The following is a 27210-nucleotide window of genomic DNA, read 5'->3' on the forward strand; positions in this document are numbered from 1 at the left end:
TAACTTGTGGATTTTACATGATGTTAGATTTCACATGCTTGTCTAGTGGATGTCAGTAATAGGTTTTACGTAATAATCTGTTCCATGATTTTCTAGAAGCTTTGAAAGCTTAATTGGGCAGCCAGGTGGAGAAAATGAAGTCTAAAGTGAAACTGTTTGCAAAGCAAGTATATTTTAGTAATTAAAGGAAAAAGTGGCAGATCTTTTTTTTTGACAACTAAGAGTTGTATAGTTTCTCTTTAGAACCTTACAGGGAACTGAGACAGATTTAAGTAAATATATCAATTAAAACTTGTGCTATTTAAATATATTCTTTACACACTCTTCTCCCTCCCCCGAACCATCCCTAAAGTGGATACTCTTGGCCTCTAAGTGCACAGGTGCACGTTGGTTTCTTTGTCTATACTGAGGTGACCCAAGACACAACAAGATAAATTAGCCCATCTGGGTTTTCAACCTGGTGAATGAGCTCAGGAAAAACAAACCGAGCACATTCAATACAATCCTCCTCCGCTGGATGCGGTTGAGTTTATTTTCTGATGAGAGTTTGGTCCAGTTCTGGAACTTTCATCTCTCTTTTTAAAAAATATCCCCTTTCAGTTCTGTTGGATTTGGGTTTAAATATCATGATGGGGGATGATCTAAGTTTCTTGTCTAGAATTTAGAGGGTTCAATTTTTATATTCAGTTGACTGATTGAATAAATGCCTTTAATCCTATCTTTAGCACAGGGACTGTCAAGAGAATGAACAGTTACAGTATAGACCGTGTGTTTTAGGTTCCTAAGAAGAGAGAGAAATTTGGCTTATGTATGCATTTCATTAGCAGCAGGCTCCAGTTAAACCTCATTAGCTTCCCAACCAAATTTGCATTTTTGATCCTATGTTGGAATCGCTTTTTCTGTAGTTTGGTGTGAATTTTTACATTCAGGCAGCCATCTAGATATGTATCTTCTAGAAACCTGGAATGAAATTAGGGTAATTAATAACTGTAATATGTCCTTGAAATACATGTTCAGTGGATGATGCTGTTTAAAAAATTCTGGATTTTTAATGCCTCTCCCTTTTGTACTCACTACTGATCTTTCTTTCCCTGTCTTCTCAATGGTATGGGTTCTTGACCACCTTTAGCTTATTATGTAACCATGTGCATGAGGCCAAGGATAGTGACAAGAGAGAAATGACTGGGACTTGATTCATTCTTGGCCATCCAAAAGAAGGCCCATGGACTGTGTCCAAGCTGCATCAGGAAGGTACTTGTGGTGGGACCTGCCGGCCTGGCTTTGAGCTGTCAGCTTCCAATCTTAGGAGGCTTAATAAGGGGCCCAAGGAGCTTATGGAGCACAGTGGGAAAGATTTCAGATAAGGAAAGCCTCTCTGAGGAGATACTTGAGCAGAGGGGTGAATGAAGGAAAGGAACAAGCCATTTTAATAGGTGGGGAAAGTGCATTCCTAGCAAAGGGAACAATTAGGTGCAAAGGCCTTGGGACAGGAATGACTTTGTCATGTCCAAGGCTAGCTGGGAGGTCAGTGTGGTGAGAGCGTAGAGCCAGTAGATGAGAAGGAAAGGCAGTCAGAGCCAGTTTCGTTGTTATAGCTATTCTCCCTTCATTTCCCTGCTACTTCTTAAAGGGCTTCTTTCTTCCCTGCTTCTGTTTCTTGTTACTGTTTGCCTGGGTTCTGTCTTTGGCTTTCTAATCTCACTCTCAGCCATTCGGATGGCGTTGATTAGACCTCTACCAAATGGGAGACAGTGGCCCTGAGTGTAGAGTCAGTCTCTTAGCAGGAAGCCTGTAAACTGGGTGACAGAGTTGTAGGTAGAAGTGTGGGGTGTGCTGAGACACAATAACAGCAGTACTTTGTGCAAATTAGCTCATTTAAATCTCACCACTACCTTTAAGAAACTAGTCCAATATTAGCCCTGTATCCACTTGAAGAAATCAGTCCCAGATAGGTTGAAGAATTTACTTTATCTCATCTAATAAATGGGGAGCCCAAATACAGGCTGGAGAGTTTGGCTGGGGAACCTGAGGCTGGGGAAGTTAGGAAGAAGAGAGAATATGCTTGTTCACGAACATGTTCACCATGTATGGATGGCTCTGTGGATTAACTCAAGGAGTTATTGGGTTTGCTGCTGCTGCTGCTGCTGCTGCCGCTAAGTCGCTTCAGTCGTGTCCGACTCTGTGCGACCCCACAGACGGCAGCTCACCAGGCTCCACCATCCCTGGGATTCTCCAGGCAAGAACACTGGAGTGGATTGCCATTTCCTTCTCCAAGGAAAGTGAAAAGTGAAAGTGAAGTCACTAAGTCGTGTCCAACTCTCAGCGACCCCATGGGTCGCTGCAGCCTACCAGGCTCCTCCACCCATGGGATTTTCCAGGCAAGAGTACTGGAGTGGGGTGCCATTGCCTTCTCCGAGCAAAGGCCAAAGGCAGTGGATGACCAGAAGCTCAGAACTTCTGATTGGAAGAGGGTAGGAGAGGGGCATAGTAAGAGCCAAGCCTAACTGTGTAACATGGAAATGGAGGGAAGCCAAAAAGACAAGAGCCTAGGACATACGACCCTTCCTAGCACTTTGTCTTTATTGGTGCATGCGTGTTCAGTCACCTCTGACTCTTTGCAGCCCCATGGACTGAAGCCCACCATGAGCTCTTCTATCCATGGAATTTTCCAGGCAAGAATACTGGATTGGATTGCCATTTCCTATTCCAGGGGATCTTCCAGATCCAGGGATCCAACTCACATCTCTTGAGTCTCCAGCGTTGGCAGGTGGATTCTTTACCACTGCGCCACCCGGGAAGCCCTTGTCTTTATCCAGTGACTCCCAGATAGGAATCACCAGCTTCGAGTTTCTTTTCTTGTTTGTACTATGCTTGTCTAACCAGCTGTCTGCTTGACTTCTTTACATGTGTTCTTCTCTGGCATTGCAAACTCATTGTGTCCAAAACAGAATTCCTCTCCTGTACCTGTATTCTATAGAATTAGTCCAGCTACTGAGCTCAAACTATGTTCCAAGCTCTAGCCTGGCTCCTGGAATACCAGAATAAATGAGATCTCACTCTTTCTCTCAGGATGGCAGCATCAGCTAGAGGAGCTAGACTCCTAAAGAGAATTATGATGTGATGTTGCAGGAGAGGGGCTGCGGGGAGTGAGGGAGAGGTTGGAAAGAGTTACCCAGAGGAGATGATGTTAAAAGACCAACTGGGAGAAGAAGGGTATTCCAGGGAGGGGCAACAGCATGAACAAAGGTGAGGGGAGCAATTCGGTGTTGGTAAAGCATGACATTCAAGACAGGAGAGGTTGGCAGGGGCCAGCATGCTCTATCTAGTACCTAGGCTGGAATCTTAGGAGTCATCTTTGAATCCTCTCTTATCAGAACACACTAACAGTGACCTTAGACAAACAAATTTACCTCTGAGGCCTCAATTTTCTTATCTGCAAAATGGGATCTCTCTGAGGTTTAAATGCAACAGTACTTGTAAGAGCTTATGAGCAACACATAGTAAGTACTCAGTAAGCATGGCTATTACTGTCAACTGCCTCTCTCAGCCCATGTACTCTCAACCACTAAGTCCCACTGATTCTTCTTCCTTAAAGTTTTTATACTCTGGTTTTTCCTCTCCTTTCCCACTGTTCCTATCCTAGTCGAGGTCACTGCCAATTTTGACTGTAGTAGCAGCCTCCCAACTATCTCTGCCTCAGTCCAAGCCTCTTTGATCCCAGTTGCAAATCTAATCCTGTTATTCCTGTGCTTAAAACTCTCCAAGGGATCCCCTCTGCTTGCAGGCCAAAGTCTGACTTCTCTAGGTTGACAAACAAGGCCATTCAGGAGCTGACCATCCTTCTTTCCTGCTGCTCTTGGTCCCAGCATCCAACTTTTTAGGGAGGGAGGTGACCAATTGCGCCTGGTTTTCTCAGGTGTCTGGACTTGGCCCATGCTCTGAAACACAGCCCCCTCCTCCTCTATGAGGTTCACTCCCCCTCACCTTTGACCTCTCCCATCCTACTGTGTTCCTGTCTCAGGCAAAGGTTACTCCTCTCCCAAACAACTTTTTTTTTTTTTTTGTGGTGCAACAAAGACTTCTCTCTATGGGTTGTAAAGTCCCAAAGGCCATGGACTACATCTTTTTTTTTTAAGTGCCTATAATACTTTTTTAAAAAAAAACTATTTACTTATTTGGCTGCACCGGGTCTTAGTTTTGGCACTTCATTGCAGCATGCAAGATCTTCAGTTGCAGCATTGGAACACTTAGTTGCAGCATGTGAGACCTGATTCTCTGACCAGTGATCAAACCCTTGTCCTCTGCATTGGGAGTGCAGAGTTTTAGCCACTGGACCACCAGGTAAGTCCCTGGTGCCTAGTCCAGCAGCTGGCACATACTGGGTGAACAGTCCTTGCCAGTCTGTTCAACTAAAAGACTGAATGGGCAATAGAAGAAGGTAGTACACACATAGACATTTTTAAGGCTTCATTTTCCTTTTGCAAATAAGTAACAAAGCTTCTGGGCTTCCCAGGTGGCACAGTAGTAAGGAATCCACCTTCCAATGCAGGAAACACAGGTTTGATCCCTGGGTCAGGAAGATCCCCTAGAGTAGGAAATGGCAACTCTCTGCAGTATTCTTGCCTGGAGAATCCCATGGAGAGAGTTGCCTGGTGGGCCACAGTCAGTGGGATCACAAAGAGTTGGACACAACTGAGCACACACGTACACAACAGAACTTTTATCCTTCAGAAAATAGAAATGAACAACAGAGCAGAAGCGTCCACACTACGAGGTGAAATCTGAAGTATGCTAGTAGGCTAGAAGTCATGCTTTAGCTGCGAAAAAAATCTAAGGAGCTATTTGAAGGCGTCTCTTGTTCTTGTCCTCCACCAACTGGCATGCTTGTTGTTATGCAATCCAGTCATTCATGGTCAACATTGATTAGGATCCTTTTTGATTAAGAAGCTGCAGTGAAGCCTGCACAGATTAGTTTTTGACCTTCAGCCCTTCACACTTAAAAAATTTCTTCCTGGGGTAAAATTAAAATTTTATTTTGATCCTGTGAAGAAGCACTTTAATCTTTTCCTTTAAAACATGATGTTCTTTGTAATAGACATGTGGATTTTTCTATTAGAACTTAGTCCTAAACAAACTGTTCGTGGCTACCAACAAAGTTTCTAGAACAAACAATTCAACATATATTTTGTGAGTGCTCACTATGTGTGAGGCACTGTTGTGGGTTCTGGAAGTAAGAACAAAATTAAAAACCATTTTCATAAATCTTATTACATTGTAATAATGCTGCTGCTGCTGCTAAGTTGCTTCAGTCGTGTCCAACTCTGTGCGACCCCATAGATGGCAGCCCACCAGGCTCCCCCGTCCCTGGGATTCTCCAGGCAAGAACACTGGAGTGGGTTACCATTTCCTTCTCCAACGCATGAAAGTGAAAAGTGAAAGTGAAGTCGCTCAGTTGTGTCCGACTCTTCATGACCCCATAGACTGCAGCCTAACAGGCTCCTCCGTCCATGAGATTTTCCAGGCAAAAGTACTGGAGTGGGGTGCCATTGCTTTCTCTGTGAATAATGAGGTATGGATATTTACCTTCTGGAAAAAATGACAAAGAATGTAGGCTTTTCAACACTGAATCAAAAAGGTACAAGGAGGAAACAAAAGGAAAGGAAAGGCTTTTCTCTAATTAGGATTCCTGGAAAGTCTTTTTGCCACTGTGTCTATGAGAGTGGAATCAAAGGGAAGCTGAGATAATGAATATCGGGCCCCGTGTTTAAAATGCAGGAATGGTGACTGAAGTATTTGAAAGATTGCTAGAGTCTTTGGCAAACATTTATTGTGCTTTTTATGTATTAGGCAGAGCCAGGCACTGTGGACACAGGTGAATAAGCATTGACTTTGCCCTCCAGGGGTTTGGGTCTAGCTCAGGTCCAGTGGGAGATGCAGAGGAGAGAACCATTCATAGTACAGTAAGTCCCCTACATACGAACCTTCAAGCTGCAAACTTTCAAAGATGCAAACATGCTTTCCGTCAAGGTCAGGTGTGAGTGAAACTGCAGCCTGTCCTCCATCTCCTATTGCTGATGATCTTTCAGCTCTATCATCTCCCACCCCCTCTGCCTCCTCCAGGCAGTAACTCTTCTTGCCTGTTCACTTGGTGCCAATCTCTGTATGCCAGCTGTTGCACTGTTCAGTTCAGTTGCTCAGTCGTGTCCAACTCTTTGTGACCCTGTGGACTGCAGCACACCAGGCTTCCTTGTCCATCACCAACTCCTGGAGCTTACTCAAACTCCTGTCCATCGAGTCGGTGATGCCATCCAACCATCTCATCCTCTGTCGTCCCCTTCTCCTTTTCAATCTTTTCCAGCATCAGGGTCTTTTCCAATGAGTCAGTTCTTCACATCAGGTGGCCAAAGTATTGGAGTTTCAGCTTCAGCATCAGTCTTTCCAATGAATATTCGGGACTGATTTCCTTTAGGATGGACTGGTTGGATCTCCTTGCAGTCCAAGGGATTGTACTGTACTACTGTACTTTTCAAGGTACGGTATTGTAAGACTAAAAATGTTTTATTTGTTGTGTTTGTTTTTTATGTATTATTTGTGTGAAAAGTATTATAAACCTGTTACAGCACAGTACTATATAGGATTGTATTAGTTGGGTACCTCAGCTAACTTTGTTGGACTTAAAAACAAATGGGACTTTTGAACTCGCTCTTAGAACAGAACTCGTTTGTATGTTGGGAACTTACTGCTATTACATCTGGTCCCTGCCCTGCCTGTCTCCTGATGCTGCTGCAGCGTCACATGAAAAAGCAAAGACGAAAATGTTATGAAAACCTAGAAAGCCCTGGAGCATTATAGTACACAGCGCTCTGGTGTGTTTATTGCTGTTGTGGGGAAAGCTCTGTGGAGTGAAGCACGCTCTACACTTTGGTTAATTCATCAGCACCGTAGGGGGACTTTCCAAGGCACCAGTTCCTACTGGGGCCAGCCTGCATCTACTCTGTGTGGTAGGCACTCAGTGTTTTTTAAATGAATGAATTTCAGTCACAATGTAAAGCAGGAATTTGAGGCTCAGGGAGGTTAGGGATGAGATACAGGCTATAGCAGCAAGGAGGAAAGGGTTGGCCTTGAATATTAAACTTTTCTGTAAGCCTATAAAATACACAGCAGACATGGAGTAAATCACACCAGTATTTCTAAGGAACATACATATGCACATATAGACACACATCCCACCTACATGATTGATATTTTGTTTTCTTACTAGTGGATTTTCTAGAGCCTTTTATAAACAATTTTAAGTGATTTGCAAAAAGAAAAAAAAAAACATGTTAACAATGTGGTAAGCAGTTGTAGCTCACTCTCCACATAATAAATATATATTTTTAAAAGTTAAATGTTATTTCTAGTATACTACTGTAGAGTGGTAATTAAACAAATTGTGAATTTTTTGATAATGTCAATAGTTATGTGTCATTATCAGTTTGGTAATTCTTGAGTTTCATCTGTCCATATCAGCAGATTTATAATATGTTTTTAAGGGTTTAATGAAAATATTTTCTTTTTTTCAGTATGTCTTCCCTTTCTTGTGGGTGAGATGTTCTCCCAGACTTTGTGGACTGTGGATTCCAGGGGAGGATTTTACCGGGGCTTGGAGACCCTAGACTGGTAGCACTGGCATCACCTGGGATTCTATTAGAAATGCGACTGTCAATTGTATCTCAATAGTGCTGAAAAATATGCAGAATTCCAGGCCCATCCAGAGCTATAAATCAAGCTCTTCACTCTAACAAATGCCTGAGTGATTTGCAGTCTCAAATTTTCTGTATTTTCACTAAAGTTCTCCTTGCTTAACCAGTTATTAAGTATGTTAAAATCTTCCCCTCTGATGATAGATTTGTCAGTTTCTCCTTGTAGCTCTATTAATTTTTGCTTCATATATTTTGAGGTTATTTTATCTTAAATAGCTCAGATGTAACCTTTTTTATATCTTCCTGAAGAATCGAACCTTTTATCAAACCTTCCTGAACCTTTTATCATTATTTATTGCCCCTCTTTATGCTTAAAAATGCTTTTTGTCTTAAAACCTTTTTCATATAAAATTAACATAGCACCTCTAGCTTTATTTGATGAACTCTTGTTGTATCTTTTTATATCTTTTACGTTCAACATCTCTGTGTCCTTCTGTTATAGGTGTTTCTCTTATAAATGGCACTTAGTTGATTTTTGTTTGTTTTCAAAATCCATTTCACAGTATCTTAAATAGCAAATTTAGACCATTTACATGTATTGTTATTACTAGTGTATTTGAACTTAATTCTACCATTTTACTTCAGATTTTCTCTTTGTCTTATTTTTTCCTATACTTTAATTCTCATTTATTCCAAGTTGAATTTTTTTGTTAATTTCCCTCTCCCATTCTTACTCACCATCTGTCTCCAGTAAAAAATTAATTAAAAAAGCACTAGGTTTGTCTTATTCTAAGCCAATATTTGAGAACAGAAGCAAAGACAGAAGGAGGACAGATTATTAATGTGAGCTGGGTTAGGTGGGCTCCTAGTGTATCTGGTGCTACATGTTTGACAGTCATTTATCTGATGAAATTCTACAGAGAATGAGATAGACATCAAATCATGGACCCTGTCTTCAGAGGCCACCTTAACAGGAATGTATGACAAAACTTAACCCAACTTTATTTGTCTCAAATTATTTTGCGTATACTTATGATCAGTATGTTCTTGTAACAAAATCAGGTTGCTTTACAGTGTTGTGTTAAATTCTGCCGTACAGCAAAATGTATCAGTTATATCTATCTATCTATTCTTTTTTATATTTTCTTCCTATTTAGGCCACCACAGAGCACTGAGCAGAGTTCCCTGTGCTATACAGTAGGTGCTCATTAATTATCTATTTTATACATAGTAGTGTGCATATGTCAATCCCAACCTCCCAGTTCATCCCACCTCCCCTTCCCCTCCTTGGTATCCATAAGTTTTTTCTTTACATTTGTGTCTCTATTTCTGCTTTGCCAATAAGTTCATCTGTACCATTTTTCTAGATTCCATGTATAAATGATATTATATATTTCCTTTTCTCTTTCTGACTTCACCCTGGATGACAGTCTCTCGGTCTATCCGTATCTCTGCATATGACACTATTCCATTCCTTTGAAGGACTGAGTAATATTCCATTGAATATATGTACACATCTTCTTTATCCATTCCTATGTTGAGGGACATTTAGGTAGCTTCAGTGTCCTAGCTATTGTAAATAGTGCTTCAGTGAACATTGGGATGAAAAATGGAGAAGCTCTATACAGTCAGCAAAAAGAAGACCGGGAGCTGACTATGGCTGAGATCATGAACTCCTTATTGCCAAATTCAAACTTAAATTGAAGAAAACAGGGAAAACCACTAGACCATTCAAGTATGACCTAAATCAAATCCATTACAATTATACAGTGGAAGTGACAAATAGATTCAAGGGATTAGATCTGATAGAGTGCCTGAAGAACTATGGACAGAGGTTCGTGACATTGTACAGGAGGCAGGGATCAAGACCATCCCCAAGAAATGCACAAAGGCAAAACTGAGGTCTGAGGAGGAGGTCTGAGGAGGCCTTACAAATAGCTGTGAAAAGAAGAGAAGCAAAGTGCAAAGGAGAAACAGAAAGATATACCCATTTGAATGCAGAATGCCAAAGAACAGCAAGGAGAGATAAGAAAGCCTTTCTCAGTGATCAGTGCAAAGAAAGAGAGGAAAACAATAGAATGGGAAAGACTAGAGATCCCTTCAAGAAAATTAGAGATACCAAGGGAACTTTTCATGCAAAGATAGGCTCAATAAAGGACAGAAATGCTTTGGGCCTAACAGAAGCAGAAGATACTAAGAAGAGGTGGCAAGAATACACAGAAGAACTATACAAAAAAAGATCTTCATGACCCAGATAATCACGATAATGTGATCACTCACGTAGAGGTAGACATCCTGAAATGTGAAGTCAAGTGGGCCTTAAGAAGAAGCATCACGACGAACAAAGCTAGTGGAGGTGAGGAAATTCTAGTTGAACTATTTCAAATCCTAAAAGATGATGCTGTGAAAGTGCTGCACTTAATACGCCAGCAGATTTGGAAAACTCAGCAGTGGCCACAGGACTGGAAAAGGTCAGTTTTCCTTCCAATCCCTAAGAAAGGCAATGCCAAAGAATGCTCAAACTACTGCACAATTGCACTTATCTCACATACTACCAAAGTAATGCTCAAAAATTCTCCAAGCCAGGCTTCAACAGCATGTGAACCATGAACTTCCAGATGTTCATGGTGGATTTACAAAAGGCAGAGGAACCAGAGATCAAATTGCCAACATCCACTGGATCATCGAAAAAGCAACAGAATTTCAGAAAAACATCTACTTTTGCTTTATTGACTATGCCAAAGCCGTTGACTGTGTGGATCACAACAAACTGTGGAAAATTCTTCAAGAGATGGGAATACCAGACCATCTGACCTGCCTCCTGAGAAATTTGTATGCAGGTCAAGAAGCAACAGTTAGAACTGGATATGGAACAACAGACTGGTTCCAAATCAGAAAAGGAGTACGTCAAGGCTGTATATTTTCACCCTGCTTATTTAACTTATATGCAGAGTACATAATGAGAAATGCTGGACTGGATGAAGCACAAGCTGGAATTAAGATTGCCAGGAGAAATATCCATAATCTCAGATATGCAGATGACACCACCCTTATGGCAGAAAGCGAAGAACTAAAGAGCTTCTTGATGAAAGTGAAAGAGGAGAGTGAAAATGTTGGCTTAAAACTCAACATTCAGAAAACTAAGATCATGGCATCTGGTCCCATCACTTCATGGGAAATAGATGGGGAAACAGTGGAAACAATGACAGACTTTATTTTTCTGGGCTCCAAAATCACTGCAGATGGTGACTGCAGCCTTGAAATTCAAAGATGCTTACTCCTTGGAAGGAAAGTTGTGACCAACCTAGACAGCATATTAAAAAGCAGAGACATTACTTTACCAACAAAGATCCATCTAGTCAAAGCTATGGTTTTTCCAGTAGTCATGTATGGATGTGAGAGCTGGACTATAAAGAAAGCTGAGCGCCGAAGAATTGATGCTTTTGAACTGTGGTGTTGGAGAAGACTCTTGAGAATCCCTTGGACTGCAAGAAGATCAATCCAGTCAGTCCTAAAGGAAATCAGTCCTGAAAATTCATTGGAAGGACTGATGCTGAAGCTGAAACTCCAGTACTTTGGCCACCTAATGCAAAGAACTGACTCATTTGAAAAGATCCTGATGCTGGGAAAGATTGAAGGTGGGAGGAGAAGGGGATGATAGAAGATGAGATGGTTGGATGGCATCACTGAGTCAATGGACATGAGTTTGAGTGAACTCCAGGAGTTGGTGATGGACAGGGAGGCCTGGCGTGCTGCAGTCCATGGGGTTGCAAAGAGTTGGACATGACTGAGTGATAGAACTGAACTGACTTATAATTTCAAATTATGGTTTTCTCAGGGTATGTGCCCAATAAACCTAGGTTTTAATTCCAGCTTTGTGACTTCCCCGAAGTGTGATTCTGGGCAAGTTCTCTACTTTTGTGAGCTTCTTGATAGTAGGATAATCATACCTATCTTAAAGGAATCTTTTTGGAACACAAATGAAATAATGATGGAAATGAAGTAATGAATTTTTAGCTCAGTGCCTGACAAGGAGTATGTAGTCAATGACAACTGTTTTATGAATCCACAACCATTTTATTTTCTTAGACATTTTGTACAGAATTTGCATTTCTACATCTTGCCCTACTGTAATTTCTGTCCCTCTTTATTTTTGTAAAAAAGCTATTGTATATACAGACAGGTGGTCAAGACAGATTGATAATATAACAAATAATTATAAAATGAATACCTTGTGACCACCACCTAGGTCAAGAACAGGACATTCCCAGCACTGTGGTACATACCCACATTCCCTGTACTTTCTCACAATTCAAAGGGTTTTCTTTCTTACCAAATTGAATCACCATGCTGACTAATTATTTTTGTGCTAATTATTTTGATACTTTTCCTTACAGTTTTACCATCTATGTATGCATCTATAAATAATTCAATTTAGTTTTGTTGTTGAAATTTTCATAAATAGAGTCATACATCATTTGGGTATGATATATGTGCTTCTTTCATTAAACATTATGTTTGTGAGGTCTGTTGATAGTATTTTGCGTTGCTTTGCTTTGTTCATTTCCTTTGCTAGATGGTATTCCATTTTATAAGTACCTTTGTTCTTTTTAAATATAGTTAGTGTTAGTTGCTCAGTCATGTCCAACTCGTCATGACCCCATGGACTGTAGCCTGACAGGCTCCTCTATCCAAGGGATTCTCAAGGCAAGAATACTTGAGTGGGTTGCCATGCACTTTTCTAAGGGATCCTCCTGACCCCAGGATCGAACCTGGGTCTTCTGCATTGATAGGCAGATTCCTTATTGTCTGAGCCACTAAGGAAGCCCAAAAGCTAACACTAATTGTACACCTTGTGTGTATTATTTTATAAAGTAAAATTATTATTCCCATTGTACATACACAGAAACAGACCCACTGAGAGACAGTGTGCTCAAGGGGTGGAACCAGGTGTCTAATGTAGATTGAATGAATGAAGTCACTCAGTCGTGTCCGACTCTGCGACCCCATGGACTATAGCGTACTAGGCTCCTCCATCCATGGGATTCTCCAGGCAAGAATACTGGAGTGGGTTGCCATTTCCTTCTTCAAGCAGAGGCTTTAACCTCTGAGCCACCAGGGAAGCCCCCATGGACTGCAGCCTACCAGGCTCCTCCGCCCATGGGATTTTCCAGGCAAGAGTACTGGAGTGGGGTACCATCACCTTCTCCGCTAATGTAGATTACTGACTCCAAAACCCACAGAGTTCATTAACCTCATTCATAGGCTCAAGTTTTTCCGCCCCTTACTTAATTTTATTTAACTGCAGTTCGTTCCTAAAAGATTAAATGGATAGTCAAGCCCTTTCACATTTTTTGGTTTTAATTCTTATATAGGAAAACATCTTCTTTACAGAGTCACTTTGTACCAAAACTACCTTAGTTTTTTGTACTTATTATTGCTCTTTGATTCTTTTCAAAATATTGCAAAACTATGCCCTAGTTTTACCACTCAGATTAAACTCAAATTTCAGTAGTTTTTCCTGTTCAAATGTATGCGCAGCCTCTTCCCAGGCATTCATTGCTAATTCAAACATTCTGCTTCTTTGTTGATTACTAATTCTCAGTGTTCTTCTCTTTTTCATTCCTTTTCTCTTCTCACCATTCATAATCATTTCTGTGGCTACTGAATCTCTCCTGTCACCTCTCCCCACGCTTTGATGCCGTTGACCTTGTCCCTTTTCACTTCCAAAATATTTTAAGGGCAGATCATTAGTGAAGGGTTTTTAAAAATTAGGAATGACAACTTTAGAGTAGTTGTAGTTTGATATGTTTTAGGTCTGAGTGTTGTTGATTCAGCTGATTCCACAAATATATATAGAATTACTTGCTAACTATGCATTTTGTGTGGCTGATTTATTTTTGTTAACCATACCTCATCCTCGTCTACCTCCCCACCCTAGCCCAGGAAAAGTGAGATAAGCACTATTGTCATTTTCAGATGGAAAGATCAGGACTAAAGAAGTCAAGAGCTTGACCAAGTTCACAGAGTTCATGTGCAGCAAAGCTGGGGCTTCAGACCTCAGGTCTGCTGACTCCTAGCCAAATGCTCTTTCTCCTTGAACCTCTATTGAAGTTACAGTTCATAAGATGGGGAAATGGTCATGTATTTTTTCTTTAATTTCATGCATTCCTTTATTCTTTCTTTCAAACAATGAACATATATTGAGGATTCACCTTTTCCAGGCGTAGCACTAAGGTCTGGAAATAACAAATTGAATAATGGGTGGACCTGCCCTTGACAAGCACATGGTTTGGGGTAAACCCGCTCTGTTCTTAGCTGTTGAGACTTGTTGGACACTTTGTGACCCCATGGACTATGGCCTGCCAGGCTCCTCTGTCCATGGGGATTCTCCAGGCAAGAATACTGGAGTGGGTTACCATGCCCTCCTCCAGGGAATCTTCCCAACCCAGGGATCGAATCCAGGTTTCCCTCATTGCAGGAGGATTCTTTACCATCTGTGCCACTAGGGAAGCCCTAGGGGTACCCATAATAGAGTACAATCTCGCATGCATGATACTGTTGGAGTGTCTACTGTGCCTGAAGCCCACTAGAGAGGGGAGATGGTCTGGGAAGGTTTCTTAGAGAAGAAGTTGGTTGCATGAACTTGCTTGAATTATTTTCTCCACATTAAAAATTGTTTAGTTCCTTGTTTGTGGACCTACAGTGACCTTGATGTGGCCTTTAGGGGTTCCCATTACTTCTCTGGCCTCTGGCTCATTACCTGCTTTTGCCAATACTCTCCAATTGCTTTCAAACCACAAGCACATCCAGACACCCCTGCGGATGACTCCCATTTCCTGTTCTCTCTGCCTAGGCACCTGCGGGTCTTTCCTCCGAGAGTGTTCTTCTGCAAAGCCATCTTCTCTAACAGTCTGCATTACTGTTCTTAAAATATGACTTCGCATGTTTCTAAAAACCCTTTCTCTTTGAGTACATTTGACTAATTCTTAATTATTTCTCTCCTTCAGACCTGTAATTTTTAACATTGTAGATCAGAATTTCATAATGAGTTTTCCTGGTATCATGTGGCATATAATATTTGTATATTTCCTTCAGGTCAGTTTTACAACCATTCTTATAATAACTTTTTGTCTCTAACCTGTAATGTGTTATATTAAATAATATTTATTTTGATATTTTTAAAAAATATTCATTTGACTGTGCCGGGTCTTAGTGGCAGCATGTGGGATTTTTTAGCTGTGGCATGTAAAATCTAGTTCCCTGACCAGGGATAGAACCCAGACCCCCTGCCTTGGGATCATGGAGTCCTGGCCACTGGACCACCAGGGAAATCCTTGTTTTTGATATTTTAAAGTCACTTATGCCCTTCCTTTTTCATAGACATTTTAAAGTAGTTCTGATCTCGGTTGGAGCTCTGCTCTGCCACATGCTGTTGTGTGACCTCAGGAAAGGTGCTCAGCCACCTGGAGCCTCAGCTTTTCCATCAGAGACATGGGGTGACACCTGCCCTGCTCCACCTCGTGCGGGAGACAAGGTGGCTGGAAATGCTAAGATGCCATGTAAACGGGAGGTTTGGTGTCTCTGCTGCTCTGCCTGGAACGCAGTCTGCTCACGGTACTGAAGTCTGCATGGCAGCTGGCTGAATTCGAGCCTGGAAGGGAATTGAACTCACTCTCTGTCTCCATTGCCTGTCCTGCCATGATTTGGCCACCACTACCTCTTCTCAGGATGACTGAGTGGCCTCATAAAGCAGTCTTTCTGCCTCTCCTTTCACACTCCTCTTGTCTGTTCCCCTTGCTGCCTCAAAGTGATCTTTCTGAAATGAAAATGGAATCCTGTTCTCTTGGCAGCATCCAGATTTGTTAATGTGGTTTATAAAGACCCTTTGTGGTCCAGCCGCTGCTCATCTCTCTTTTACTGTATTTAGCTCTTAACTCACAAAGCTGAGACTTCTGAGTTTCTAGACATGATGATAGCACTCTGCCTGGGTCTTTCCCCTCAATGCACCCCTCTTTTTCCTAGCTGGATGGTATTCATCTCTTAGGTTTTAATTCAGATGTCACTTCCTCCACAAAGCCTTACCTGATACATTCTAGTTTGGATTAGGTGTTTTTTCACCTGGTCATACAGTCCTCTCCCAGTGCCCTCCTCCCATTTTAATAACAGTGGCACCAAACTGAAATTGTCTATGTGACAATCTGGGTTGTTTGTCAGAATGTTCGAAATGCCTGGCCCCTAGCACTTCCTGCAATGAATGAACCAATGAATGAGTACGAGTTTCCTGGACACAGATATTTGGTTTATTTACCAGCAGTCATAAATCTACTTTGTGGTTATGGTATTTATCAGAATGTAATTAACCTCCTCTTTTATTTTCTTAACAGACAAAGATATAAGCAGTGGGAGTTATAACCTTTCCTCTGCAACGACCGGCAGCTACTACAGTTGTGTCAGCCAGGTCACTATAGGTGAGCAACTGAGTCTTGTTTTAATGAAAATTATTATTACTTGTAAAGGGTTGGGGTGTGGGGCTAAGGAAGGAGTGAGTAGAAAATGTCAACGCCGTGGAATTTATTTTCAGGATCAGGGCAATTGCTTGTGGACTCAACTTGCTGGGGCGCCCTCTTGTGGATCCTTATTGCTTTTGCATAGAGATGGTTGGAGCTAATGTGGTCCAGAGAGATTTAAAAAAACATGGGTTTCCCTAACTCTCCATCATTTGCTTTCTCTTTCATTTGTGTATCACCTATATTATTATGTACTTAATATAAAAACTGACTTAGTGTTTTAAGATTTATTTTAAAAAGAAAATTTATATCACAATAGCAAATAGTATGTTTCCTATAATTTAATGCATAGTAGTGAAAGTTGCTCGGTTGTGTCTGATTCTTTGCAACCCCGTGGACTGTAGCCCGCCAGGCTCTTCAGTCCATGGGGATTCTCCAGGCAAGGATACCAGAGTGGGTTGCTGTTCCCTTCTCCAGAGGATCTTCCTGACTCAGGGATTGAACCTGGGTCTTCCGCACTGCGGGCAGATTCTATACTGTCTGAGACACCAGGGAAGCCCTATTCCTAGGTGGCTCAGTGGTAAAGAATCTGCCTATCAATGTAATGCGTACATGTGTAAAATAACAACAAATTAGTGTTACTGAATGCTAGCTATGCTTTGGGGGATTCTGTGTGTACCAGCTGCCCTGTCCCCTTACATCTCAGAAATAAAATCTCCTGTCATAGCACATGGCCTCCTCAGAAACTTGAAGTCTGCAGCCTGGGGCATGTGGCTCTCTGTCCCTCCCTCCCAGATGAAGGACTCCCTGCAGATACAGTAGGATCCTAGCGGAACATAACATGCTCACCTAGCAGTACTCTTTGGGGGAAGTACAACTGGGATAGAAACAATATCAGTAATAGGAAGACCTGAGAAGCACATTTCTTGAAAAGCCCAGAGAATTTCTAGAAGGGGAGACTGAGGAAGGTTAAAGTTAGATATCTACCCTGGTAACATCCCTGGAGCCAAGTCAGTGGATGATGGGAGGGAAGCCAGGTACAGGGCCTTGAATAAGGAGTAATGAACTGTGAGTAGAGATGTCTCTTAAGACACTTGTCAATGAACGTGGAAGGGTAAATGGTGAAAACCATATGGGAGCTTTCTATGCCAAGCGCTGTTCTAGGTGCTTTTCCTGTATGTACCCATTTAATCCTCATAACAATCCCATGAGATGGATGCTGTTATTTCTTCCATTTTACAGATGAGGGAACAGAGTTCTTAAAAAGTTAAAAAGTAAGTAAGAAAGAACACATGGATGGTAAGAGCTGGGATTTGAGCCCAGGTAATCCAACTCCTGTTGGACGTCACTCTTGTGAAATTGCCATGGGTCTAGTCAACTGTGGCCACCACATTAGGGTGTTATGAACTGAATTTGTTTCTCCAAAGATAGATTGAAGCTTTAACCTCTGGTACCTGTGAATTGACCTTATTTGAAAATAAGGTGTGTACAGATGTAACCAAGTTAGGATGAGGTCACATTACTCTCAGACAGTAAAGCGTCTGCCTACAATGTGGGAGACCCAGGTTCAATCCCTGGGTCAGGAAGATCTCCTGGAGAAGGAAATGGCAACCCACTCCAGTCTTCTTGCCTGGAAAATCCCATGGACGGAGGATCCTGGCACACTACAGTCCATGGAGTCACAAAGAGTCGGACACGACTTAGTGACTTCACTTCACATATGCACTTAGGGTGGGGCTTCTGATTCAATGTGACTGGTGTCTTTGTAAGCAGAGGAGAAGAGACACATGAGACACATATAAGAGGCAAAGGTTAGAGTCATGTATCTACAAGTCAAGGAACTCCAAGGATCTCCAGCAACATCAGAGGCTAAGAAAAATGAAAACAACAGATTTTCTCCTAGAGACTTCAGAGAGCACAGCCCTGCCAAAATCTTGATTTCAGATTTCTAGCTCTAAAACTGTAAGAGGATAAATTTCTTTCTTTCTTTCTTTTTTTTTTTTAAAGCCACCTAGTTTGTGGCCTTTTGTTACGGTAGCCCTCAGAAACTCATGTAACAGGGTCTTAAAAAAATTATCATTATGAATATTTTTTGGCTGTGATGGGTCTTTGTTGCTGTGCAGGCTTTTCTCTAGTTTCAGAGAGCGGCGGCTACTGCTTGTTGCCACGCACAGGCTTCTCACTGCAGTGGCTTCTCTTGTTGCAGAGCACAGGCTCTAGGTGCATGGGCTTCAGTAGTTGCGGCTCCCAGGCTCTAGTGGTGCGCAGGCTTAGTTGCTCTGCAGCATGTGGGATCTTCCTGGACCAGGGATCAAACCTGTGTCCCCTGCATTAGCAGGTGGATTCTTATCCACAGTTCTGCCAAGTAAGTCCATGTGACAGGTTCTTACCTATGTACTCACCTCTGAAGAAGAGGTGGGTATGACACACAGTTTTCTCAGAAGGTGATGGGCCCTTGAATGTTGCTTCTGTTTCAACAAACTCAAACCAGCTGAACCCATAAGGAAAATTAAAACTCTTACGAAAAACCTCAATGAACTTTTGGGCCAACCCAATATTATTTCACATAACAGGAAAGTCTGTTGGGAGGACTGGTTGATTAAGCTGTTCAATGATACTGTGAAAGACCTTCCATTTGCCTTCCTAGGAGAATCTATCTCTGTGGTAGCAGCCAGATGGTCCAGGAATTGCACTGAGACACAACAGTGATCAGAGGGAAAGGAGCGTCGGTGCCTTCCTCAGGCATGCCCTTGAGGAGCTGAAACTTTCCCTTGCAGGGTCTGCCTCTCTCATTGGGTGGGATTAGGTCACATGACCACCCTTCAGCCAATCCCTGGCAAAGGAGATAAGATCATCTTTAGACCCATCCTTGCCCAGGTGGATGTGGGAGAGGGCTAGATCTGCCTGCCCTCAGTCACTGGGCTATGTGTGGGTGGGATGAATTCCCAAACAAAATTTGACTCTGTGGGAGGATGACATGGGGGATGCACCGGAATCAGGCCATGTCCATTGCCCACACTCTGTCCAGTACAAACTCTTTAAAAATATTTATAGTAAAAATAGCAAATAATTAACAACTTTATACTCAGTACTGGAGGGAGGACATCTCTGAGTCACCTAGCAGTTTTTTTTTTTTTTTTAGAGCTCTTTTTGTTTTCTTTCATCTCCTGTACTTCAAGTGTCTCATCTGTGAGGGAATTTCATTTAAGAAAACAGCACACTTCTGGACTTCTATTAATGTAGTTCTTTGTAGAAGGCAATGGCACCCCACTCCAGTACTCTTGCTTGGAAAATCCCATGGACGGAGGAGCCTGTTAGGCTGCAATCCATAGGGTTGCTAAGAGTCGGACACGACTGAGTGACTTCCCTTTCACTTTTCATGTTCATGCATTGGAGAAGGAAATGGCAACCCACTCCAGTGTTCTTGCCTGGAGAATCCCAGGGACGGGGGAGCCTGGTGGGCTGCTGTCTATGGGGTCGCACAGAGTCGGACACAACTGAAGTGACTTAGCATAGCATATGTCCTGACAAAAGAATTGCCAAAAAATCCAATCCACAGAAAAAATGACTCCTTCTGAAAAATTTCTACTTATCTGTGAGACCCTTGTAAAAACTCCTTATATTTTTAGTAAATGCCCATTTTACCATGTATGAGAGATTTAAGAATTTTAAAGTTATTTAACATCATGTTTTTTTCTCAAGACCGTCTATAATTTTGAGTGTTCCTTACATGTCTCTTTTTAGGATCTGGGGGCTAGTGAGTGAGAATGTTGACATGTAACTCAAAGGGAGCTAGGACCCCTGCTTCTATCCCACTTCCCACCTGGAAACAGGGTGATGGGTACGAGAGAGTGAGTAGGCTACCAGTGTGACATTCTTATTACTTGCCTCTTGGACACTTGGACTCCAGCTGTCCACCAGCTGTTGGACAACCAACCACCCAATATACTGTGACCTCATTGCTGCTATTAAATTTTGGCTGGTCTGGTTCTATTCCATTATAATTATGCAGATCTTATTATAGCTCATTTGTATCAATAACGTGAATTAATATATTTGCTAATGAACTCCATTTCTGCATTAAATGATGTAGAAATTTCCTAAACTTTAAAAAAGGACTGTGAACAATATTTTTTAAAAATTAAGCATGTTATAAATAAGCTATCACTTTATGAAAGAAATGGTAAAACCTGATAATCCAGAGTTCCTTCGGACTTTTAAGTCTAATGCTTTCACAGTGTGTGATAAATATTGTACACCCTGTTCTGTATAATGACTTCCAAGGAGCTTGGAATATGGAAAGAAGAAGAGGTGCTTAATCGAGTTTCCGAATGAAACAATGAGGCAAGGGAAAACATGGTCCTGTAATTGTTCTTCTTGTAAAAGGATTCTCTGGTGTATGTAGGAGGTAATACATTTTCACAATTTTAATAAAAACATAATGGAACATCAATTTAAATGGAGCCTCCTCGAATTTCTATGGCCCAGTACACTTGTAGGAGCTATGGGAGATACAAGAGTATTGATCGCAAGACAAACACACTTGCATCAGAGATTTAGTCCAACAAACAGTATCGGGGGCAGCCCTGGGGTCAGTAGCATTTGCTTCAGCTTCCACTGCAGCTCTGGCTCCACTGAGGTTCTGAACATTGAGAATTAGCATTCTCTGTGATTATCTTCAGGGGCTCCATAGCCCTCACCAGAGGAGCCCCTCATCTCACTACATTCCATTTACTCACCTTTTAGGAAGATGACCAACCAAGAAGAGTTCAGATAGTCCAGTTAGCATGTTCTCAAGTGTGTCAGCATTTCCCTTTCCTTGTGAATTCTGGTCCATTGAGATCCCTCTATGAAAAATTGTTTGGAAAGGAATAAGTGACCTCAGAGAAATTTGTGGGGGAAACAGATCCTGGTTCCATTTTCTAGAATCCTTCTTGTTGCCTGTGCTCTTAGCGAGGCAGGGTAGCTTTGAGGACCAGAGCACTTGTCTTCGATGAACCTGGGCTTGACTCTGTTATTTCTGTGTCGTTATTGACCTTGGGAAAGTAATAATGTTCCTTAGCCTTGGTTTCCTAATCTGTCAGATGGGAATATTAGTACGTTCCTGACAGGGTTATTGTGAGGTTTAAGTGAGGTGGTGCTGATAGATCCTTAGTGCATTGCCAGTAAGCGTTAGACAGGATCATAACTTCTAGTAGATTTATCGTTTTGTTTTGGGATTTATCATTTTATGACAGTGAAATAGAGTGTTCATTTCTTGGCATCAGCTGTGACTTCAATGTAGTTGCTTCCCAAATTTACAGCTCTGGTCCCATGTCTCCTGATCCTCATTGCCTTTGTTTTCCAGTAAAACTCTATCTCCTCCTGTCTAAAAACACACTCAACCTTCCTCAGCCCTTGCCAGGCCAGTCCTTCTGATGGCCACTGTGAGGATGGGGAAATTCACCTTTCTGTTTGCCATAAGTCTTTTCTGACATCTTGCCGGACAAAGCCACCTGGTGGCCCCAGACTCCTTTCTTTCCATCTTATTGTTGTATATCTCACTGGACTTCTTTTCCTTTCTTGCTGCCAACACTTAGATTTGGTCCCTTAGTAATGCTTTCTTAGCTTCTACATCATAGCCTCTATGTCACCTCCTTGCCACTGGTCTAGGAAGAGTTCTGTGAAGAGTGGGTATCTACTGAATGCCAGGATAAAGAGCCAAATAGAGAAACACTGGGAGGGAGTTTCAAAGATGATTAAGATACCCTCTGACCTTGCAGGATGCTCAGCTCATGAGGGAGACACATAGAAAAAAGGAACACTTGGCTGTGAAGTATGAGCAGAGACTGTCCGACACACGAAAGTGAAAGGGTTAGTCGCTCACTCCTGTCTGACTCTTTGTGACCCTGTGGACTGTAGCCCGCCAGGCTACTCTGTCCATGGGGTCTCTAGGTAAGAATACTAGAGTGGGTAGCCATTTTCTTCTCCAGGGGCTCTTCCCAACCCAGGGATCAAACCCAGATCTCCTGTATTGTAGGCAGGTTCTGTACCAACTGAGCCACCAGGGAAGCCCAGTCTGACACATGTCTGTGTTCAAGTGGTTTCATGCATATGTGGGAGGGCTGCCCAGACACCACTGTCAGGTCTTCAGGATCCAGGCATGCCCCCCACCTTGTTGCCCCTTTAGGGCTTTCTTGGTCCCTCAATACCCTCTCCCCTATCTGGACTGTCTCCCCTCACACCTCCAGTCCCTACACCCAGCACCTTTTCCAGGGCCTCTCTTTACTTGGTTAAGTCAGCTTTGAGAAGTCAGAGGAAGCTTCCCAGAAGGAATCAGCACCAGAGGAAGCAGGGACAGTTTCTGGCTTTTGCTGCAGTCTGTTTGATTTTGCCGGTCCCCACTTCAAAAACTTATTTAGAGCTATCATTTTGCCTAATAAGTAAAATCCAATTTTCTTACCTTGGCATTTAAGACCCTCAGCTATCTTGCATCAACCTACCTTTGCATTTTTATTTTTTTCCTGACTATACTTACATTGTATTTCTAAATTCTCTATCTTGGCTGCAGATGCAAAGGCCTGCAGAGGTCAGGCATGTAAGATAAATTAAGTGAAGCAGGCTGGGAGTAAGGCATTAAGGAGGGGTGGGGACTGTGGCAGACAGGAATTCCTTTATTCCACTTCAGTAGAGTTGCTCTGTGGTTGCTTCAGCTGACAGTTGCCACATGGGAATGCAGTCCAGTATTGCTAGATCTTTAGGGGAAGATCAAGAGGTTTTTTTTTTTTTTTTAATATTTATTTATTTATTTTTGTCTCTGCTGGGTCTTCGTTGCTGCATGCAGGCTTTCTCTAGCGGTGGTTAGCAGAGGCTACTGTTCCTTGCTGTGTGTGGGCTTCTCATTATAGTAGCCTTTCTTGTTGCAGAGCATGCGCTCCAGAGAATAGGCTCAGTAGTTGTGATGCATGGGCTTAGTTGCTCCGTAGCATGAGGGATCTTCTGGGACCAGGAACTGAACCTGTGTCTTCTGCATTGGCAGGCAAATTCTTTACCACTGGACCACCAGGAAAGCCCTGAAAATCAAGAGATTTTAAAAGAGATAACAGAAAGCTGGATTTTTGTTAAAACTGCTCTAGATTTTTATTGTTGTCAATTTTAATTTTGCTTCAAATTAAGAAAAATGTAGGCTAACAAAACATAGCTACAGAATAAATCTGTTCTTCTGGTTGTTCTAGACTACAACCCTTAGCTAGAAGGCCAAGTTCATGCCATCTTTTCCATGACGTAGTTCCTCTACTGAGAAGGGCTTTGTCTCCCCAAATCCTAAGGAGTGTTCCTGTCCTGCTTTAGTTCTTTCCTCTCACTTTGTATTCTTGTTAGTTGTAATTTAGGAGAAAGAACGTAGGTTTTGGAGCCAGACAGACCTGGCACTTACTGGCTGCTTGGCCTAGGGAAGATTCAGTTTCCTCATCCATAAAACTGAAATAGTGGAGAAGGGAGAAACAGAGGATAAGATAGCTGGATGGCATCATCGACTTAAAGAACATGAGTTTGAGCAAACTCCGGGAGATAGTGAAGGACAGGGAAGCCTGGCGTGCTGCAGTCCATGGGCTCTCAAAGACTCATATATGACTTAGTGACTGAACAACACATCCTTGTATAATTGCTGTGAATATTACAGTCACTTTTTGTAAAGTACCTAGAATGTAATAACAGTGAAAGTGTTAGTTGCTCAGTTGTGTCCAACTTTTGCCACTTTATGGACTGTAGCCCTCCAGGCTCCTCTGTCCATGGGATTTTCCAGGCAGGAATACTGGAGTGGGTTGCCATTCTCTTCTCCAGGGGATCTTTCCAACCCAGAAATCGAACCCAGATCTGTTGCATTGCAGGTAGATTCTTTACCATCTGAGCCACTAGGGAAACCAGAATGTAATAGACCTTCATTTATTTTTTCATTATAATCACAAGTCTTATCTCCTTTATTAGACTCTGAACTCCTGAAGGACAAAGACTGGGCACCCAGCACACAGTATGTGCTTGATAAACATACATTGGTTACATTTCCTGCCTGCTTATTAGTAACATGAAGCCTTATCTCAAGTGGTGTTTTATTGACTCACAGCTAAGACTTCTGGGAAATACAAAAGGCAAGATGATGTGATGTTTTAATTGCTGATCCTGACCTTATGTGTCTGTCTTGCCAGGTTATGATGTTGCAGGGCCTGTTGCAATTGGGCTCACCCGCTGGAAAAATCCCTATGCACAAGGCAGACCCACCCTACCATCAGATCTGCCTCTCTTCATCTCCAAAGATGCAGGCGTCCCAGTGTATCACCGATCCCTCACTCGCAAGACGGAGCTGGCCACGCCTCTGTCTTGCCCAGCCTCACTGTCCATCACTCCAGTGCCTTCTTACAGCAGCAGCAGCCAGGAAACCCTGAGCCAGGACACAACAGGTAACGGTGGTGGTTTCCTGTTGGAGAGTCAGGACACTGTGTTTAAAGAGCCCTTCACGCATTTGCCTACTGAGGATTGCACCTGTATTTCTGCTTGTGGACCCCAACAATTCTCCCGTATTTGCTGGCCTTTAAATAGCTTGGGTGTATCAGAAGTAAGGTTAGATGTGTTCAGAAATATCTGACCTAAGCATTAGTTCTGTTTGGTATGATGTCATCTGGAAATCAACTCTAAATCAGAATTCCAGGACTTTTTGTTTGTTTAATTTCTATTCTCTACTTAGCGACAAGGCATCTATCTTGAATTAAACTCTTGTATTCAAGAAAGTTTTGAATACAATCAAGTTGGTAGTCAGTTACCATCAACATGTGATGCTCCACCAGTTTGATCTATGTCAGGGGTCTGCCCATCACTGCCAATGGGCCAAATCTTGGCTGCCGCTTGTTCTTTTTTCAGCCCAAGAACTAAAAATAGTTTCTGTTTTAAATGGTCAGTATCTTAGTCTGTTCATGCTGCTATGACATAAGACCACAGATCAGGTAGTTCATAAAAAAAGCAAATTTATTTTTCACAGTCTGGGGGCTGGAGGTTTGAGATCAGGATGCCAGCATAGTTGGGTGAGGACCCTTTTTTGGGTCACAGACCTCTCATAGTGTCCTTACATGACAGAAAGGGTGAGGGATCTCTGTAGGGTCTTTTTTATAAGAATGCTAATCCCAGTCATGATGGCTTTACCTTCATGACCTAACCACCTCCCAAGGGTCCCACCTCCTAATACCATCATATTAGGCATTAGGATTTCAAATGTATACATTTTAGAGGGATATAAACATTCAGACCATACTGTGGGAAAAAATTAAAAGGATGATAATCTTTGAGACATGAGAAATTCACATTTCAGTATTCATATATAAAGTTTTATTGGGACACAACCACTTATGTATTTGTCTCTGGTTGCTTTCAGGTGACAATGGCAGAGTTGAGTAATTGTGACAGAGATGTTATGGTCTGCAAAGCCTAAAATATTTGCCATGTATCTCTCTGCAAAAAATGTTGACCACTGATCTATGTGATCTTTGGGGCTCATGACTTGTACAGTCAGGGCAAGAAGAATATTCACAGCATCTTACTTTGAAATTTATTGCTTCCATTATACTTTGAGTTGTGGAAAGCTTTACTTAGGCAAGAATGGTCAGTTAATTAAACATTTCTAGAGTCTTGAGTTGGAGGTTTAAAATATGCAAAATCTATCCTGCCACTATTTTTTTCCCCCTACAGATACAACACTTAGAGATAATGGTTTAGGCGGAGAAATTCAATGCGTAATTTCTGTTCTGGAGATAAATTTTTGAAGGTTGACACTCAACATTGCACAATGATATTCAACAAATTCACAGATGCTGCCACCTAGAGATGAGACACTGATATTGCAGACTTTCCAGATGATCGAGAGCAGTCTCTAAACAGTGGATTGCAGACTTCACTAAATGTTCAGAGTCCCCAGCTGCTTAGAAATGAAGATGCCTGGGCTCTATCCAGGGGATGCTGTGGGCATGGCACAGAGCAAGCTTCAGTGTCTGCTTTCTGCAGACTGCTCCCTCCTGAGATTTTTATTCCTGAGTTTCCCACACACACCTTGGGGTGTCACAAATATGACACACAAGTGTCTTTGGTTAAGTGGCTGGATGATATTGCAGGATGCTGGGGGATATTTGCATACCATTAGCTCTGGAAACCTGAGCATCTTTCTGGTTGTCCTGATTGAAGGTCAATTGGAGAGTAGAGAAATCATGATCTGAAGTATGAACATTTTCCATATTTATGTTTGAAATCTCCTGCACTTTGATTTATCATGATTGAAAACTGACTCTGCCTGCTTTAAAAAGTTGAGTAAAATCCGAAGTTAAGAAAAGTGCTGGCTTTGGCCCGGGCAGCTTCGAGGTTATGGCATTTCGTGGCAAAGAGGAATGTGAAATGGCAGCTGCCAGATTAGCATTTTAACATGTTTCCCTTTGAGTTGACTTTTCATTTCCTTTTTCCATAGAGCCTCACAGTCTGATTTTTGGAGGAGGTTTCTATTTTTAACTTGTAGGTTTTCAGAAACAAATGAAAAGCCCATATTTCTCTTCAATCCTAGGAACTTTCTCTTAGCAATAAAATGTTGAATTTTTACAAGCAACTGGCTTTTAGTAATAATAATTTGTGTATTTACAAAGTAAGCCTGACAATGATACATTAAACAAGCGTGTAGTATTTTATAATAGAATATTATAGATTCTGGTGTAACTTCTGTGAGTCTCAACTATGATTATCTATAGGTTAATTATTGCATTTGTTGATTTCTTACAGCAGTTTATTGATTTTAATTGTATTTTTTTTGGTGTGAAAGCTTCCAGTTTCATTTTTTCTTTCTTGTTTATTTATTTATTTTTTTGCTGCATCTTGCAGCATGTGGGATCTTAGTTCCCCAACCAGGGATTGAATCCATACCCTCTGCATTGGAAGTACAGAGTCTTAGCCACTGGACCACCAAGGAAGTCTCTCCTTCCTGTTTTCAATAATAAAGTTAATTTATGTAT

General features: G+C 41.9%; 1 protein-coding gene across 14 annotated transcripts in view; it reads left to right on the plus strand.

The window, feature by feature from the left end:
• The window catches only part of ANO4 (anoctamin 4), a 433316-nt gene that overhangs the window by 2482 nt on the left and 403624 nt on the right, over nucleotides 1-27210 (plus strand). For 11 of the 14 annotated variants that reach the window (XR_009494400.1, XM_024991748.2, XM_024991754.1 and 8 more), the window contains exons 2-3: nucleotides 16073-16156; nucleotides 24379-24630. Coding sequence is in view for 9 of the 14 variants with exons in the window: in XM_024991738.2 (XP_024847506.1) it covers nucleotides 16073-16156; nucleotides 24379-24630 (336 nt within the window). In the remaining 5 variants the exon portion in view is untranslated. Of the gene's footprint in view, nucleotides 1-5333; nucleotides 6532-8874; nucleotides 8883-16072; nucleotides 16157-24378; nucleotides 24631-27210 lie in introns of those variants that run through there. The other 3 variants (XM_059886414.1, XM_024991753.1, XM_024991747.2) reach the window with 3 other exon arrangements.

This window comes from Bos taurus, chromosome 5 (assembly GCF_002263795.3).
Source record: "Bos taurus isolate L1 Dominette 01449 registration number 42190680 breed Hereford chromosome 5, ARS-UCD2.0, whole genome shotgun sequence".
Lineage (NCBI taxonomy): Eukaryota > Metazoa > Chordata > Mammalia > Artiodactyla > Bovidae > Bos > Bos taurus.